Below are 19,876 nucleotides of genomic sequence, written 5' to 3'. Positions count from 1 at the left end.
ACACCTTTAAACCTCTTTTGTTGACCACCAGCATTACGTTTTCCATCAGGCAGATTTCTACATTATGTCCTGGCAACCTTCCACTGTTGGAATTACTTCCTTTTCTTTTCCTTTTCCCTTTCCTGCTCTTCCAGAAATACCACCAGCTGCGTATCAAGATCCTGGGAGACTGCTACTACTGCATCTGCGGCCTGCCTGATTACCGGGAAGACCACGCCGTCTGTTCTATCCTGATGGGCCTTGCTATGGTGGACGCGATTTCGTAAGCGTTCCTGTTAATACATTTATTTATCTGGTTTTCAAATGAACATTTTACAATCACAAACATACATCATAAAAACAAGATCCCGAAGAATCCCCTGGACTTCTCTCCTCCCCTTTGTGTGTCCTATTATTAATCATTTCCTCCTGCATCTTTTATAATAATAGTCCAAATCTTTCACATCTCCATTATATCCAAAGTTCATCATTAAACTACAAGCGTTATTCAAATCCTACTAACGATTTTAACTGTTTACAGTGGTTTTTAAGGTAAATTGTAAGGTAAATTTAAGGTCTACCCCATATGGGAGATAACCTGGGGAACTGCTGTGGGAGCCAGAAGTACAGTCCAGGTGATGCAGGAAGCAGGGAGGAAGAACAGGAAGGTCGAAAAGAGGACGGTAGCAGCGTGACTTTGCCTTTTACCAGGTCTGGAAAGGTCATGACCACCTACTAGTCACAAGCAAGAGGAAGGATGCTCCAGGAGGAACAGGAAGTTTCGACTGGCTGGACCAAACATTCCCTTGCATGCCACTCTAGCAAAACAAGGAATGTTGTACTTGACTGCTCCCAGTGGATTACATCCCACACCCTTGTGGTCCCTTCAGCTCTATGATTTGGAGGAATCCTTCCTTCCTTCCTTCCTTCCTTCCTTCCTTCCTTCCTTCCTTCCTTCCTTCCTTCCACAAAGATCCATTGTTGAGATGGTTCTCCTGGGCCACTTTGCCTGCTCTTTCCAGAAATCTGTGGGATCAGAGATTTGCAGCCCCAAATATGGCTGCTTCCTCTGGTGTGTACGGATCTCCCAGAGGCATGGGCTTGCCTGTAATATTTCTCTGATGGGTTAGGATCTTTGGGCCACCTCCCTGCCCTTCCCTGCCTTCCCTGAACTAAGCAAGTATTCTTCCTTCCCTGACTCAAGCCAGGATTCTCACACCTTGTGGTTCTTCTCCTAAAGAGGGGCCCCAAATGCAGCTCTCCAGGCCCCTCTATGTGGCCCTTGGGACAATCACCAGGCCCTTCTCCCCAGGGCACACACTGCCCCTTGCTTGCCTGGAGGGAGCAGAGAAAGGGGTGTGTGAATGTAAGAGTAGAAACTAGCCTCCTAAGGGGGGAAAATGGCATTTGTCGCTCCACCCACTTTTGTCTCTCACTCCAGACATTGCCATGTGGCCCCCAGAAAGTTTGTCCAGAAGGGAATGCTGCCCCCAGGCCCAAAATGGCTCCTCTTATTAATGCCTGGCTGCTTCTGAGCTGTGAGCTTTTATATGAGCTGGAGACCTTTCTCGACAGATCTTCTTTCCACCCACAGAGTTCATCACTAAACAATCTCCCTCTCCCGCTAATTATTCCTCCTCATTTTTCTAAAACAAAACTTGGTCTCAGGGACGGAAAGCTCTTAATGTTTATGGAAAATTACCAGGGGATAGCAGTGAAAGCTGGCTTAGTAGCTCGTTTATAGAAACAAGGGACAGTCGTTTAAATTCCAGGCGTGCAAGAAGGGAGAGAGGAGTGGTGGGCTGCTCAGCTCTGTTTTTTTGGAAACTCAGATCTCTTTCGCTGTATGAATGATAGAGTCCTTCACAGCTGAAGGATCCCTGACAGATGGCCACCCAACTTCTGTTTAGAAACCTCGAGTCCGCCACCTCCTGAAAGAGTCTGTTCCACTGTCAAACAGCTCTTACTGTCAGGAAGCCCTTCCTGATGTTTGGTGGCAACATCTCACACCCCTTGTCCAGAATCTAATAGAGATGTCTTCTTAAGGACACAGTATAAACCTGCTAGATCAGGTTGGTGGCCCATCAAGTCCAGCATCCTGTTCTCACAGCGGCAACTCTTCCCTCCTGTGGTTTCCAGCAACTGGGTTTCAGAAGCCTTGCTTCCTCCAGTTGTGGAGGCACAGCAGAGCCCTCCTGGCTAGGAGCCATCGATAGCCCTCTCCTCCTCCATGGATTTGTGGCTATCCCTGCCTCTTCAGTACTGCTGCTCAAGTTTCCAAACTTTTGGCTCAAAGTTGTTTTTTAAAAGTCAAACACAAGGGTTGTGTGTTTTTCCTATTAAGCGGAATGATTCTTCTTATCATCATCATCATCATCATCATTATCTCTCTCTCTTTCTCTATCATCTATCTATCATCTATCTGTCTAATCACTCTCTCATCTATATCTATCTATCTATCATCTATCTATCATCTATCTATCTATCTATCTATCTATCATCTATCTATCTATCTATCTATCTATCTATCTATCTATCTATCTATCTATCATCTATCTATCTATCTATCTATCTATCTATCTATCATCTATCTATCTATCTATCCATCATCTATCTATATCTATCTATCTATCATCTATCTATCTATCATCTATCTATCTATCATCTATCTATCTATCTATCATCTATCTATCATCTATCTATCTATCTATCTATCTATCATCTATCATCTATCTATATCTATCTATCATCTATCTTATCTCTGTCTATCTCTATCTATCATCTTTCTTTCTTTCTTTCTTTCTTTCTTTCTTTCTTTCTTTCTTTCTTTCATCTATCTATCTATCTATCTCTATCATCTATCTCTATCTCTATCATCTCTATCTCTATCTCTATCACTATCTATCTATCATCTATCTATCTATCTATCTATCTATCTATCTATCTATCTATATCTATCTCTACCTATATCTATCATCATCTATCTATCTCATCTATCTCATCTATCTAATCTATCATCTATCTATCATTTATATCTATCTATCATTTATTTCTGTCTATCTGTCTACCTACCTACGTATCTATCTATCATCTGTAATAATATATAATTTATTATTTATAACCCGCCCATCTGGCTGGGCTTCCCCAGCCGCTCTGGGCAGCTTCCAACAAAATATTAAAATAATGTAATACATCAAACATTAAAAGCTTCCCTAATCGGGGGCTGCCTTCAGATGTCATCTAAAAGTCTGGTAGTTGTTGTTCTCTTTGCCACCTGGTGGGAGGGCGTTCCACGGGGAGGGCGCCACTACCGAGAAGGCCCTCTGCCCAATTCCCTGTAACCTCACTTCTTGCAGTGGAGAGAATCGCCAGAAGGCCCTCAGAGCTGGACCTCAGTGTCTGGGTAGAACAATCTATCTATCATCTACCTACCTACCTACGTATCTATCTATATCTATCTATCTATCTATCTATCTATCTATCTATCATCTATCTATCTATCTATCTATCTATCTATCTATCTATCTATCTATATCTATCTATATCATCTATCTATCTATCTATCTATCATCTATCTATCTATCATCTATCATCTATCTATCTATCTATCTATCTATCATCTATCTATCTATCTATCTATCTATCTATCTATCTATCTATCATCTATCTATCTATCATCTATCTATATCTATCTATCTATCTATCTATCTATCTATCTATCTATCTATCTATCTATCATCTATCATCTATCTATCTATCTATCTATCTATCTATCTATCTATCTATCATCTATCTATCCTCTATCTATCTACCTATGTATGTATCTATCTATTTATCTATCTATCTATCTATCTATCTGTTTCTGTCCCTATCAGCTGTCCTTCACCCTAATGTCCCAGAGCATTACAACCATGTTAACCAAGACAACAAGAACACACCAACAGCATACAAATCAATATGGCTAACTTGATCCAACAACCAACCTCCCTTCCACAACACACATGTAAACAAGCCTCACTGCAGTCAGCTGAAGGCGACTAACCATGCCCTGGGCCCCCCAGCCCCTCTCACTGAAAGCTAATAAATGAAAAGGAAGAGAGCCTATCCAAAACCCTTGCACATATACTAGGGGAAAGAGGGCAAGTTTGCCACCCCCTTCTCTTCTCTTCTCTTCTCCCCTAACCTTATATTGTATACAACATTTAAAGTGTCACATTGAATAGAGCTGTGCAAAGGACTTCATGATCTGAAAAGAGAGACAAAGTATGTTTATTATTATCATTATTATTAACGATTATTATTTGAATTTATATACTGCCCTATACCCGGAGGTCTCAGGGCGGTTCACAGAACAAAACCAAAATATAAAACCACAAAATATATAATCAAAATAAAAACAACAACCCAATAACCCCCCCCCAAACCCCCACATTTTAAAAGGGTATAGGATAGGGGACTTTGGTAACCCAAGAAAATCTTTAATACAGTGGTACCTCGCAAGACGAATGCCTCGCAAGACAAAAAACTCGCTAGACGAAAGGGTTTTTTGTTTTTTGAGCTGCTTCGCAAGACGATTTCCCCTATGGGCTTGCTTCGCAAGACGGAAATGTCTTGCAAGTTTGTTTCCTTTTTCTTAACACCGTTAATACAGTTGCGACTTGACTTCGAGGAGCAACTCATAGCACGTGGTGTGGTAGCCTTTTTTGAGGTTTTTGAAGACTTTGGTGATTTTTGAAGCTTTTCCAAAACTTTCCCGACACCGTGCTTCGCAAGATGAAAAAAATCGCAAGACGACAAAACTCGCGGAACGAATTAATTTCGTCTTGCGAGGCACCACTGTAAAAACCATTTTAAAAACCCGACATTGACAACGATTTAAAGCAACTTGCATTTGAAACTTTTAAAGCAGCCAAAGGAATGGCAAACAGATTCTCGCTGGTTGTCTGTGATCTGGTGGGGGCCGATTTTTGTTTCCCAAGAATTGAATTGTGTGTTTGTTGTCATCGTGGGCTCCTTCCTCCCCAGCTACGTCCGAGAGAAGACCAAAACAGACGTGGACATGCGCGTGGGGGTCCACAGCGGCACTGTCCTGGGCGGGGTCCTCGGCCAGAAGCGCTGGCAGTACGATGTGTGGTCCACAGACGTGACGGTGGCAAATAAGATGGAGGCCGGCGGCATCCCAGGGTGAGAGGCTTCTGGGGCGATGGGCGTTTCCCCACTGCTTCCTAAATGTCCTGTGTCTGGGATAGGAACCATTCTAGCATCTTAGGCTGGCTAAGATGTATAAGACTGAATCAGATAAGTGCTGGAGATTCAATGAGGTTGAGGAGTATGTTCTTTCATATGTGGTGGACTTGTAAAAGGGTAAAAGAGTATTGGGAAATAATTCATAATGAATTGAAAAAAAAAGCGCTTTTCCAAAAAAACAACGACCAGAGTCCTTTTCGTTGGGGATAATTCAGACAGAAATCCCCAAGTGTCAAAAAAGGTTATTTATGTATGCCACTACTGCGGCCCGTGTTTTGCTAGCCCCAAAATGGAAAACAAGCAAAGTCCCAACTAAAGAAGAGAGGCAAATTAAACTGATGGAATACGCACAGCTTGCGGACCTAACATATAGAATAAGAGAACAAGAAGAACATACGTTTAAAAAAGACTGGAAAATGTTTATTGAATAAATGGGGGGGAATTGTGTATATTTTAAAAAGTTGACAGCATTAAGATAAATTCAACAGTGTAGGTAAGTTTTGATGGATGTAATAATGGAATACTGAATAGTTTAAAGGTAAAGGTAAAGGGACCCTTGACAGTTAAGTCCAGTCGCGGACGACTCTGGGGTTGTGGAGCTCATCTCGCTTTATAGGCTGAGGGAGCCAGCGTTTGTCCGCAGACAGTTTTTCTGGGTCATGTGGCCGGCATGACTAAGCCGCTTCTGGCGAACCAGAGCAGCGCATGGAAACGCCGTTTACCTTCCTGCCGGAGCGGTGCCTATTTATCTACTTGCACTTTGACATGCTTTCAAACTGCTAGGTGGGCAGGAGCAGGGACCGAGCAACGAGAGCTCGCCCTGACGTGGGGATTCGAACCACTGACCTTCTGGTCAGCAAGCCCGAGGCTCAGTGGTTTAGACCACAGCGCCACCCACAGTTACGGTTGCAGGCCAAGGAAAACAACAGGAACATTCTGGACGTAAGGAGGGGAAGTCAAAATATAAGAAATTATTCACTGAAAGTGAATTGAATAATGTCAAGTTTTGGGTCAAAAGCTAATAAAAATTATTTTTTAAAAAAGAAGGCAAGGTGAGGAGGAGAACTCAACATACAGATACATGGTGTTTTTATTAAAGCTTCTCCATTTTTCGTGGAACGTGTTGTTTTGCACGTTGATCTTCCGTGCTGGCTCTAGAACAGGGGTGAAGAACTGTGTTTCTCTGGACTACAACTTCCATCATCTGTGACCATTGGCCATGCTGGCAGGGGCTGATGGGATCTGGAGTGCAGCAACCTCTGGAGGCCTCTGGCTCCCCACCTCTTGCGCTGGGGCTGTCTACTCGGCCGCGTTTCCCCCTCCCTCCTTGCAGTTGCTACGAAGCACAAATAAATGCGTGCTCGTAAGCTGTCAGAAATTGTTGCTTCGGGGCAAGGATCAGGCCAAAGAATGAAACGCGGCGAACCGAGAAGCAAAAAGGAGCTAATGAATGTTCATCATTCCGAGAGGGTCAATGGCGAGGGCCTTTCGTGCGTCTGGTTTGGAGGCAAAGGGGCTTGGCTATTAATAGCACTATTTGGGCTTTATTTAGAAATTGCAGTGCCACCCCCTCAGCCCTGAAATGCTAAAAGACTGGCCAGCTGTGGCTTCTGTGAAGGCTGGATTTGGGGAGTTCTGTTCCAGCATCGCTGCTTGTCAGCTAAAAAGTAAAATGATGGAGCCGAGCATGGGAGCTGGTCAGATTATGTCCTCCTCCTCCTCGCCTTCTGTTAACCTACATGGCACTATTTCAGAGCTGGGGACTATGTGTCATCCAGGTGTTTATCCTATTCAATTTAAGGAGGATATCGACAAGCTGGAAAGTTGGGCAGAGGAGGGCAACTGAGATGATAATAATACAGTGGTACCTCGGGTTACATACGCTTCAGGTTACAGACTCCGCTAACCCAGAAATAGTACCTCGGGTTAAGAACTTTGCTTCAGGATGAGAACAGAAATCATGCTCTGGCGCTGCGGTGGCAGCAGGAGGCCCCATTAGCTAAAGTGGTGCTTCAGGTTAAGAACAGTTTCAGGTTAAGAACGGACCTCTGGAACGAATTAAGTACTTAACCCGAGGTACCACTGTAATAATAATCAATTTTATTTATACCCCGCCCTCCCCGGCCAAAGCTGGGCTCAGGGCGGCTAACACTAGTAAAATCACGGTAAAAACACAATGGGGGTGTGTGGAACTAATTTAAAATGCAGGTTAGAATGCAATTTAAAATGCAGCCTCATTTTAAAAGTAGCCCATAGATCAAAACCATAAGGGGTGGGAAACAGAAGGGTCAGACTGAGTCCAAACCAAAGGCCAGGCGGAACAGCTCTGTCTTGCAGGCCCTGTGGAAAGATGTCAAGTCCCGCTGGGCCCTGGTCTCTTGGGACAGAGCGTTCCACCAAGTCGGGGCCAGTACTGAAAAGGCCCTGGCCCTAGTTGAGACCAATCTAATGACCTTGTGACTTGGGACCTCCAAAGTGTTGTTATTTGTGGACCTTGAGGTCCTCCGTGGGACATACCAGGAGAAGGGCCTGGAAAGCAAGCTTTATGAGGAACGGTCGAGGGAATCGGGGATGTTTAGCCTGGAAAAGAGGAGATTGAGAGGAGATTGGAGAGCCATCTTCAAATATCTTAAGGACTGTCACATGGTAGAGGGAGTAAACCGCTCCGGAGGGTCGGACCCAAACCAATGGATTCAAGTTGCAATAAAAGAGAGCCCAACTAAACATCAGGAAGAACTTTCTGATGGTAAGAGCTGTTTGACAACCAGCAAGAGGCTGGGTGGCCTTCTGCCATGGATGCTTTAGCTGAGATTCCTGCATTGCAGAGGGTTAGACTAAATGACTCTGGGGGTCCCTTCCAACTCTACAGTTCTATGATTCCGTGAATTTTTGTACACCACAATTTCATAAAAAAAACAAACATGAAACCAGTTTACAACTGTAATAAAACTCCTATCAGCACCAGCCACCCATGACCAGGGGATGATGGGATTTGTAGTCCAACGACATCTAGAGTACCACAGAGGTTCCCCAGCCACGTTTTGGCTCATCCTGCAGTCTCCCCTTCCGTTATCTCTGACCTCTGTCCTTGGCAATGACCGCCTTGCTTTCGATGTGGCCCTTACAGGCGTGTGCACATTTCTCAGAGCACCATGGACTGCCTGAAGGGGGAGTTTGAGGTGGAGCCGGGAGACGGCGGGGCCCGCTGCGAATACCTGAAGGAGAAGGGGATCGTCACCTACCTCATAGTGGTGACCAACAAGCCGCTCAAGAACGGGATCAACGGCGTGGTGAGTGTTCTTGGCCCATAGGGACAGATGTCCCATTTGCCCAACGTTAGGGCTGGCACCGCATGGATCCTGTGGAGGCAAAGGACGTTTGGCCTTGCAGTGCTCTGGGAAGCCTTCTGGTTCCTTTTTTAAAAAATATATATACATTTTTACTGATTTTTTAACATATCAGTTCCAACAGTCATACAACATATCTTCTCATCTTATACAATGTTTTAGACTTCCGTCAACACCTCTGATGATTTTCCCCGTTCTTTATCACTTATTCTGCATGTCTTAATATGTATATTGCATTTAATTGTCCTTAACTAATAATTCTTTTCATAGTCTTTCTTGTAATAGTTCAGATAATCCACCTTACAAAACTTCTTGCAATCTTACCAGCGTAATCTGTTCATCACAATTACTTTTCAGATAGTTCATATATTTACTCCAGTCCTCTAAGAATCTCTGATCTTGGCATTCCGGTTCCTACGTTGCAGTAGATTGGGGAGTAGCCAATGTGGTGCCCTCCATCTCTTGCCGGTCTCCCATCAGCCCCAGCCAGCATGGCCAAGGGCTGTGGTCCAGTAAAACCTGGAGAGCACCATGTTGGCAAACCCTGCCCAGAACACCTAGAAAGCTGAGATTTCTCCATTGCAGCGGGTTGGACTAGATGACCCTTGGCTTCCCCTTTCAGCTCTACGATCCATTGCAAAGCAAGGGTGATGGAAGATCAGCCTTGCTGTCATTTTCTTGCACCAGAACTAGGCTGGTTGGCGAATCGTACGTTTATGTTGCAAATCTTTCCCAAGCTGGTGCCCTCTGGATTAATAATAATAATAATAATAATAATAATAATAATAATAATAATAATATATTTATATCCCGCCCTCCCCAGACAAAGCTGGGCTCAGAGCGGCTAACAACAATAAAAATAGCACAGTTTACATAAAATCACAGTCAATTAATTGAAATACATTCTAAAATCAATTCATTCTAAAATCAATTCAGAATCAAATTAATGGCAACCATTGGGCTAGAGTTCTGTGAGGATTACCAAAGGAGGGGGTCAGACTGTGCCTTGGTCAAAGGCCTGGTGGAACAGCTCCGTCTTGCAGGCCCTGCAGAAAGATGTCAAGTCCCGCAGGGCCCTAGTCTCTTGGGACAGAGCGTTCCACCAGATCGGGGCCATGGCCGAAAAAGCCCTGTCTCTTGTTGAGGCCAACCTAATCTCCCTGTGGCCCGGGACCTCCAAGATGTTTTTGTTTGAAGACCGTAAGGTCCTCCGTGGGACATACCAGGAGAGGCGGTCCCGTAGGTACGAGGGTCCTGGACCGTATAGGGCTTTAAAGGTTAAAACCAGCACCTTAAACCTGACCCTGTACTCTGCTGGAAGCCAGTGCAGCTGGTATAGCACCGGGTGAATGTGATCTCGCAGTGAGGACCCCATAAGGAGTCTCGCTGCGGCATTCTGCACCTGCTGGAGTTTCTGGGTCAGTCTCAAGGGCAGCCCCACATAGAGTCTAGAGTCTGGAGGTGACCGTCGCGTGGATCACAGTGGCTAGGTCAGGGCGAGAGAGGTAAGGAGCCAACTGCTTAGCTTGGCGGAGATGAAAAAATCCCGCCTTTGTTATAGCTTTGGACTACAACTCCCATTAGCGCCAGCCAGCACTCCTGATGGGAGTTGTAGTCCTTGGGGAAGGCTGCTGCTGTAGGCGAACGAGTGAAAAGGGATTTGATGGCGGGAGCCTCCATCTCTGCCTGAGTTTGTCTCCATGTTCTACATTTCCATTCCAATCCACTTGGGCGCTGAGGATCAATAGTTGATTAACAAGCCAAGTTCTCCGTTCAGCCGGGAATTTAAATAGCCTGTCCCGGCGGGCTAATTGCTCTTGGGGTTAACGAGGATGCCTTCTGTTTGTGCCGTGCTCAAAATTTCACAGCCAATCGCAACGATGGCTGTGACTGCCTCTATAGTTGAAGGCAACAATTCTTCTGAATATCGGTTGCTGGAAACCCCAGGAAGGGAGAGGGCTCTGGGTTCGAATCCTGCTTGCAGGTTTCAGACAGCCATCTGGTTGGCCACTGTGAGAACAGAATGCATTTGGGGAAAAAATCATTTAAAAGCACCACTGGGACATGAAATTTATTACAGTCAGAGACCAGCTTGAGAAACACAAATGGAACTACAATCCCAAAAGAAAAACAAACATCTAAAACAATATACAACAATGGATTTTAAGTGCGATAGGCATATAAACACATAAAAACTTTAAGATAGACTACCTTAGAGGAATGACCCAAAGTCACCCGTGGATCCGGGTTTGGGAATTTTCTTAACAAACTAGATTGAATCGGGGGGTGGTCTGCGCCTACAGATCTGTGCGCAGAATCTGGCGACAGTCCGGGTCGTCTTGTGGTCTTTGCCTAACAGGAGATGATCGAATTTTTGCTTTACTGGGAGGTCGTCGAGCCTCACCAGCAGGGGGTCAATGGTTTCTCTACGTGCCTCATCGTAAAAGGGAGATCTAAAAAATATGTGTTCAGGGCTTCCTATCTCCCCCAAAGGACAGGCTCAAATTCTCTGGAAGCACCACTGTAAGTGTTTATGTGAAAGGTTTATACCATGGGTAGGCAAACTAAGGCTGGATCCTGCCCAATCACCTTCTAAATCCGGCCCGCAGATGGTCCAGGAATCACTGGGTTTTTACATGAGTAGAATGTGTCCTTTTATTTAAAATGCATCTCTGGGTTATTTGTGGGGCATAGGAATTCGTTCATATTTTTTTCCTTTCAAAATATAGTCCGGCCCCCCACAAGGTCTGAGGGACAGTGGACTGGCCCCCTGCTGAAAAAGTTTGCTGACCCCTGGTTTATACCCTGACTTTCCTAAATATAGTAAGGTCCATGGCAGCTACTGACATTAAAATAATACTGACATTTAAAGTGATTAAAATGATTAAATTAAATCAAAATTTTAAGCCAGCCTTGGGCAACCTGGTGCTCTCCGGATATTTTGGACTAAGGTTCAGAAAAGGGCAGCCAGAATGATGGGTGGAGGGGACGGAGCCACTCCTGTACGAGAATAATATTGCAGCATTCGGGACTTTTCAGTTCAGAGAGATCAGAAGCGAAAGGGGATGCGATGGAAGTTTAAAAACAGGAAGCATCCCTCCGAAAAGCCCCCATATACAATTCAAAATAAAACTTTAGAATACGATTTCATTATAAACAAATGAAATTGGGTGGGAGTGGGAGGAGACAGGCAGACTCTTCCGTAGCCCCACGGAACGTCCTTCCCCGACTTGCCCCGCCCTGTGACGGCTGGCCCCGCCCCCACGGGCTCCTGGCCCCGCCCCTGGGCGCAGGGCACATGCGCCGCTCCCAGGCGCCCAATCAGCTTGCTCCGCCGCTGGCCTCAGGAGCTCCTCTCTATTCCCTTTGCCCATGTCCTTGTTTCTCTCTGCAGAAGCTGTCCGTCTCTTCCTCGCACGGCGAGTCACCACAGCTGATCAACACCAAGGAGTGCAACGGGAGCATCAACACCACTTGCACGACCCCCGATGAGGCCGAGGAGTCGGACACCAGGGTACGATGGGTTGGGGGAGGCCGAGAAAGAGCCACAGGGCCAGAACGCACCACTCAAATGCTTTCCCCAAGGAAAGCATATGGAAATTGAGAATTATTATTTTTTTGAATTTGCATTTTATTTATTTGTTAACATTCTTATATTGCATCGGTAAACGTCATATTGCATTCCAGGACTTACTATAATATAATTTCCAACATGTATACAAAAATTATATACAAATTTTATATACAGTGGTACCTCGGGTTAAGTACTTAATTCGTTCTGGAGGTCCGTCCTTAACCTGAAACTGTTCTTAACCTGAAGCACCACTTTAGCTAATGGGGTCTCCCACTGCTGCCGGAGCACGATTTCTGTTCTCATCCTGAAGCAAAGTTCTTAACCTGAAACACTATTTCTGGGTTAGCGGAGTCTGTAACCTGAAGCGTATGTAACCTGAAGTGTATGTAACCCGAGGTACCACTGTACCTAGAAAGAAAATGAAACAAAAAAAGAAAAAAGAAAAACAATCCCTTCCCCAAATCATATACACACTAGACTTCCTGTCCATCCCGTTGTATATTCCTTTTTTTACAAATGACTGTACTCTTATTATTGTATATTTCTTTACATTTTATCTAATACATTTGTTTGTGCTCTTAGTCTTATTTCTCAACTCATTCTCACTCCGTCAATCAATTGCTAGCATAGATAGCGAACCTTTACTGTATTTTTGAACATACATTTTATATCTATCCCACTTTTCCATAAATTTTTGTTTTGAATTGCCTCTCAGGGTATTGAGAAAATTTGCGCACCTGGGCATACCTAACCAGCTGTAAAATGTAAAAACACAAGTTGTTTGTTTGTTCGAAGCATGTTTCCCTCTCCCTTCAGCTGAGAGAGGTTCCCAGACTGGCTTACAAAGATCAATAATGACTATCATAAAAATAATGGAGCCACAGAGCCATAAAAAAGATGACAAAACGCAATGGGAGCCTCAAAGATCTGCACACCAGCCACTGAATATGCTGGAATATCTGGGGATTTATTTGTTTTTTTAAAGCCTTTGATAGTTGAGGACCCTGCAGGCATCTTTGGGGAGAAAAGCATCAAAGCGTTGTGAGATTTCACCAGGAACTGACCATGTGTTCTCACACCTATATTTTTTCCAGCCTTGAGGGCTAGAAACTTGGCTTTGTTTTAAGTGAAACTTGGGTTGTTGAACTCTGTGTGTAGCACCAATGACGAAGATCCTGAGCTGAGGCAAAAATAGAGAAACTTTGGGATGGATTTACAGGAGGAAAGGCTTCTCTTGTTTTTGTTTCACTTCCTTGCATCCTGCCTTCAGTCTAGGATGGCTTAATCAACACTCACCCTCCCTGCTCCCCTGTTGAAGGAAAATGCATTTGTAGAACTCCTTGGCCAAGAGCTGTCTCTGCACACCCCCCCCCCCCAACTTCATGGCCCCTGGTGTGAGATTTTACAGTTGCATTCCCTTTTAAAAACAGGAAATTTATGTGCTGTCTTTCCTTGAAGGAGCTACTGTATTTTTCGCTCTATAGGGCGCACCGGACCATAGGGTGCACCTAGTTTTTTTTTGGGGGGGGGGAATAAAGAAAAAAAAATCATAAAGAGCAAAGAAGCCAAGACAGTGAGTGGGATCCGTCCTCTTTAGCCGGGCTTCCTCTTTAGCCGGGCGCAACCTCTCCAGCCGGGATCCCGCTCGCTGTCTTGGCTTCTTTGCTCTTGGGGCTGGGGAGGGGAACCTCGCCTTCGCTCCCGGAGCTTGCCGGGCTGGGGGCGGTGGAAGCCCGAGCTTCCCCTGACCCCAGCCCCCAGAACAGGCAGCTATCCGCAAGCCTTCTGAGCCCAGCAGGAACTCCCGCTCCAAAGGCTTGCGGATAGCTGCCTGAAGCCTGGAGAGCAAGAGGGATCGGTGCGCACCGACCCCTCTCGCTCTCCAGGCTTCAGCGAAAGCCTGCATTCATCTCCCCTTCATTTTTGGAGGGGAAAAAGTGCGTCTTATAGAGCGAAAAATGCGGTACGTTCACCCAGCCTAATTTCACCTAGTCTAAGTTCACCCAGCGGTCTTTGTGGGCTGAGTGGGAATTTGAACCACCGGACCGAGCCTGGCTCTCTAACCACTGAACCAAACTGCCTCTTCCCTTCTGCTCAGGTGGTGAACCCCTCCTTCCCCAACCCGCGGCGGCGCCTGCGCTTGCGTGACCTGGCCGAGAGGGTGGTGGACGCCTCCGAGAACGAACAGGAGCTCAACAAGCTGCTGAACGAGGCCTTGCTGGAGAGGGAGTCGGTGCAGGCGTAAGTCTCCCCTCCTCATCACACCTTGGAGTGTGTCTGGTGTGGTTGCGGGTTGGAGGGAGTTGTGGTCAGAAGCAGCTGGAGGGAACTGGGTTAGTGCCCATATACGGAAGTCCTTGGCTATTTTCTGTTAGGGTTTTTAGACCTTTAGACCTGCCACCTTTCTTCCATCATGGAACCCAAGGTGGTTCTTCAGCGGTCTTTCCATCCAGGTTTAGCATTGGCAAGGTGATGCAGTTGTGTGTCCTCAGACCACGTCCCTGTTAGGATATTGATGTTCTGTTCCACCTAAACAGATATGTGGAGTTGTTGCATGTCACATGTCTGTTTGCATTCCAGCACAGCTTGCTGGGAACTTCCGTTTGTGTATAGCTTTTGCTTAGTGCTTCTTGCTTGGACATGAAGGAGAGCAGACATGTTTTCTTTGTCCTGATGTATGCTGAATAAACTGCTTGTAAATATGCTTTACATATGCCTCTGTCCACCCTTCCATTGCGAGGAGTTTGCTATCTCTGCTGGCTTGTGTGCTCAGCTTCTGAAAGGCTTCTGAAGCTCTGAGTCACTGATTGATGCAGAACCGAGGACTGGAGATTGACCGGAAACCAGCCGGTGGGCTGGAGCCAGCTGGGGGCCTGCCAATTGCCCCCTTTCCCTCGGATGCATCCCAACAGTCCCGGGAGCAAATACCTGATTTACCATTTTGGAAAATGGAAATCTGAGGTTCTCAGGAAGCAGGGCACCAGAAAGAAGCCTGGAGGCCAGACCAGTGTCCCACCTGGTCCAGCATCCTGTGGCCAGCCGGATTCTCCCAAGGGAAACCTGCAACCAGGACCTCAACGCAAGAGCCCTCTCCCCTCCCCACCCGGCAGGCAGAAGCATTACCGTCTCCAGCAGTGGAGGTAGACCAGGGTTTCCCAAAACGTGGGTCTGCAGCTCTTGTTGGACTACAACTCCCATCATCCCCGACCACTGGTCTTGCTAGCTAGGGATGATGAGAGTTGTAGTCCAACAACAGACAGAGACCCAAGTTTGGGAAATGATGGGGTGTAGAGTATAGCCATCAGGGTTAGCAGCCCTTGAAAGCCTTGTTCTTCATGTGGAAGGCTCAGAGAGGAGACAATGAAAAAATGCCTTAGATAACCCGGTTGGCTGGCATCTGTCTGTCTTGGGAGACCAGGGGAGAGTGCACCTCAGGGGGTGAAGGAGACCTCTGCCAGTCAGAGTACGTAGCACTGATCTAGATGGGCCATGGTGTGATTTTGCATGAGGCGGCTGTACAGTGGACCCGAGGATACATCTCCTGCCCAAGGACATAGAATAGGGTTACCAGACAGTCCCCGGATTTGCAAATCTGTCCCCGGATAAATTCCGTCCCTGGAATGTCCCCAGATTTGCAAATCTGTCCCTGGGAAACGTGGCAGCGGCAGCCTCAGAAGCCCGGAGCCAGCCTGGTAGCGCAGTTGGCTCTGGCTGGCTTCAGGAGCTGCTCACTGCCATGGCACCCGCCATTTTTCCTCGCTGGAAGTCCCCATATGATGTGTCTTATGTGCAAAACATCATATGGGGACTTTTGGTGAGGAAAAAAAGTGGGTGCCACAGCAGTGAGCAGCGAGTGCTACCAAGCTGGCTCTGGGCTGCTGACTGGCCCTGCCGCTGCCACTGCCGAGGGGGAACCGGGAGCGTCCGGCGGTACAGATCTCCTGCCCCCTTCCCCCTTTGTTTTGACTGATCGGGGGAGGCTTGGGAGTTGCGGGTGGGCGGGCATTGCCCAGTTTTTAAAAAACTCTGCACATTTATGTTTCACAGGGTGGGAAAGAAGGGCTTTGCACCTTTATACAACGTGCACGTGTGCTTGGGCCCAGGGTCTTTTGCCTCACCATCCCCACTACTGAATCCCTGTTGCTACGCAGATTCAATAAAAAAAAAATCATTGAAAAAAATCTGGTAACCATAACATAGAAGGATGGCCCATCAAGGGTAGAATCCTGGTCTCACAATGGCCGGCCGCATGCCTGTGGGAAGCCTACAAGCAACAGGACTCACCTGTAAGATTTCCAGCAACACTGGAGCTGGGACCTAGCTGTCCTGCAGACCTTCTAGGAATCCTTAGTTCTCCGCCCGTCTCTTGTTTCTGGCAGGATGAAGGGCAGATCCACCTATCGACTCTCCATGCGCTTCATCGACCCTGAGATGGAGACCCGGTACTCCGTGGAAAAGGAGAAGCAGAGCGGGGCAGCCTTCAGCTGTTCCTGCGTCGTCCTCTTCTTCACCGCCCTCGTGGAGATCTTCATTGATCCACAGTGAGTGCAGCTTGGTCAAAAATGACATGCATGTCAAAGCTAGAGGGTCAACCATTGCATGTTCCTTTGGGTGCTTCTAGACTGTCAGTGTTTCGCAGGAAGGATTCGAGTACATGCCGTAGGTTTGCATGATCATTGTAAACCATTTCAGTGTGTGTGTGTGTGTGTGTGTGTGTGTGTGTGTGTGTGTGTGTACACACACAAAATAAAATTATAACAAAAATAAGAAAGTGGATCAATCCACCCTGTTGCTCGAGTGTAACAAACACACCCAACCCACCCACAAACCCCTTTAGGAATGTGGGATGAACAGTGGGAAGCCCTATAAACATCCCCAAGCAAATCAGGGTGGATGTTTAATATAAGGAGGATGCATTTTAATGTTGTATTTTAATTTTGTTTTTTTAAGTTGTATTTCGATTAATTGTTTTATATCGGGTGTTAGCCGCCCTGAGCCCGGTCTTGGCTGGGGAGGGCGGGGCATAAATTATTATTATTATTATTATTATTATTATTATTATTATTATTATTATTATTTAATATGTCTGAACATTCAAGATTAAAAAACCTCTGGTAAGCTTTGTGTAGAGATGTGAAGAGCTGGAAAAAAACTGGAAATATGGTTGGGTGGGGGGGCATTTTCTCTCATTTTCTCCCCCCCCCCCCCCAGAAACAAGGAGGGTGAGGAACTCAGAAAAAAATGGGGAAAGAATGGGATTTCCTCTGCCGCAATTTTTCTGTCCCTGCCCCCCCCCCCCCAGGTTTCACATCACCAGTTTTGTGCAAGAAAGCTGGGATGAGTGCTGAAAAAAGCAGACTCTCTAGAGACCCCCTTAACCCTGGAAATCTGAGGGGCAGCCCTGAAGCCTGCAGAACATCTGCTAGAGGCTGATGGGAAGGTCTGCTCCTTCCACCCACGTTCCATCTTAAGACAATGAGTGACCGTAGGCTGGTTTTCTCCAGATGGCCCTCTTTGCAGAGCATTCATTGGTCTGCACAAAGTTCGTGGGGAGGTCACACGACGCTGGCTGTTTATTGACCCGGTGGCTAACCACTGCACCACACTGCCTTTCATTATATGCTTTTAGATTTATTTATTTCCCAGCCGAGAATTCTGCTGCCTCTTAAGTCTCTGTAGAGCAATGGATCCTTGACTTACATTCTGCCTTTCTCTTTTTCTTCCTGCCTTGCAGGCTGATGACAAATTATGTGACGTTCGTTGTCGGGGAGGTTTTGCTGCTCATCCTTACCCTCTGCTCTCTGGCTGCCATCTTCCCCAGGGTAAGGGCCTCTCCCCCACAATGCCTCTCCCCTCCCCTCTCAACACACACACACACACACACACACACACACAGAAAATGCGCAGTCATTACTCAAATGCATCCATCAAATGTATATTGTGCCCTTTCTTGCAACGGAGCTCAGGGTGGGCTTGTGGGGAAATAAGACTCCTGCCCCCCAAGCAAATCCTTCTGCACTGGGGCTCCACGCTTCTCCAGGACTCAGCCTGGGGGAAATGTGCTTCCATTGTGTTGCATCCGAATTAGCGCTGAGTAATGTGTCCCATCAGCACTATCAACTCCCCTATCCTCTCGCATACGTGTTCATGCTCTAGTTATCTCCCGCTTGGACTACTGCTATGCGCTCTATGTGGGGTGACCCGGAAACTACAACTAATCCAGAATGTGGCAGCTAGACTGGTGATTGGGGGCGGCCGCTGAGACCACATAACACCGGTCTTGAAAGACCTACATTGGCTCCCAGGACGTTTCCGAGCACAATTCAAAGTGTTGGTGCTGACCTTGAAAGCCCTAAACGGCCTCAAAGGCCCAGTATACCTGAAGGAGCGTCTCCACCCCCATCGTTCAGCCTGGACACTGAGGTGCAGCACTGAGGGCCTTCTGGCAGTTCCCTCCCTGAGAGAAGCGAAGTTACAGGGAACCAGTCAGAGGGCTTTCTCGGTAGTGGCGCCCACCCTGTAGAACGCCCTCCCGTCAGATGTTAAGGAAATAAATAACTATCTGACTTTTAGAAGACATCTGAAGGCAGCCCTGTTTAGGGAAGTTTTTAATGTTTGATGTTTTATTGTGTTTTGAATATTTTGTTGGGAGCTGCCCAGAGTGGCTGGGGAAACCTGGCCTGATGGGCAGGGTATAAATAATAACTATTATTATTATTATTATTATTATTATTATTATTATTATTATTATTTCTAGGGGTGCTTCCTGCCCTCTGGAACATATTTTGGGAAGGTGTGGTATTTCCCCAGGGTGTGGGGTGTGAGGGGTACCAGGGGTCATCTAGCCCAACCCCTGTGGGGCGTGGCCCTGGGTCCGAGAAAGGGCTTCTCCTCCAGCTCTGCTTCGAATGCCTTCCTCTTCCTACAGGTTTTCCCTAAGAAGCTTGTGGCTTTTTCCACGTGGATCGACAGAACGAGGTGGGCCAGGAACACCTGGGCCATGTCTGCCATTTTCATCCTCACCATGGCGAACATCGTAGACATGGTAAGCAAGCCTCGCGGAAGAGCTCTGCCCGCCTGCCCTCTCCTTGCTCCCGCGTCCAAAGCACGGTGAAGAGAGTCGTTCTGGGATGTGCGAATGTCTCGCTTAGCACTGAAGGCAAGCCAGTGTGGTTGTTTCCAAAATACGGCATTCTGCTAAAAGCGTTGTGTCCTGGGGTGGTGGCCACACTCCTACTGGCAGCTTTCTGTCTGCAGTTGGACAAAAGTACAGTCATACCTCGGGTTACAGACGCTTCAGGTTGCGTTTTATTTGGGTTACAGATCTGCCGAAACCCGGAAGTACCAGAATGGGTTACTTCCAGGTTTTGGGGGTCGCGCATGCGCAGAAGCGCCGAATTGCAACCTGCGCGTGCGCAGACGCGCCACTGCGGGTTGCGAACGCTGTGGATTGAGAACGTGCATCCCGCATGGATAATGTTCGCAACCCGAGCATCCACTGTAATGGGCATCTGTGCTACAAGGACAGCTGTCCCCATCTGGGTGACTTCCAGGTGATTTGGACCACAGTCCTTGGTCCCACAAAACATCTGGAGGGCACTGGGTTGCCTTTTCGTGGGAAAAGGAAATGCATGGTTTTGAGACACTTGGTTTCAAAAGAAATATTGCTTAACAGAAAGTGGAGAAGATGCATGTGAATGTCTTAAATAGCTTTTTTTTAACGTAACCG

The 19,876-nt window shown here is 46.7% G+C and overlaps 1 protein-coding gene across 1 annotated transcript in view; it reads left to right on the top strand.

Annotated features, from left to right (window-relative positions):
• Window positions 1-19,876, top strand: part of ADCY3 (adenylate cyclase 3) — a 94,876-nt gene that overhangs the window by 63,322 nt on the left and 11,678 nt on the right. Inside the window, exons 6-13 of the mRNA XM_028725218.2 lie at window positions 135-262; window positions 5,005-5,163; window positions 8,354-8,516; window positions 11,968-12,087; window positions 14,246-14,388; window positions 16,527-16,688; window positions 17,882-17,969; window positions 19,076-19,192. Of these exons, the coding sequence (XP_028581051.2) occupies window positions 135-262; window positions 5,005-5,163; window positions 8,354-8,516; window positions 11,968-12,087; window positions 14,246-14,388; window positions 16,527-16,688; window positions 17,882-17,969; window positions 19,076-19,192 (1,080 nt within the window). The remainder of the gene's footprint in view (window positions 1-134; window positions 263-5,004; window positions 5,164-8,353; window positions 8,517-11,967; window positions 12,088-14,245; window positions 14,389-16,526; window positions 16,689-17,881; window positions 17,970-19,075; window positions 19,193-19,876) is intronic.

Source organism: Podarcis muralis, chromosome 3, assembly GCF_964188315.1.
Source record: "Podarcis muralis chromosome 3, rPodMur119.hap1.1, whole genome shotgun sequence".
Taxonomy (NCBI): Eukaryota; Metazoa; Chordata; class Lepidosauria; order Squamata; family Lacertidae; genus Podarcis; species Podarcis muralis.
The sequence above is the reverse complement of the archived record's forward strand: the minus strand, read 5'-3'. Positions and strand labels throughout refer to the sequence as shown.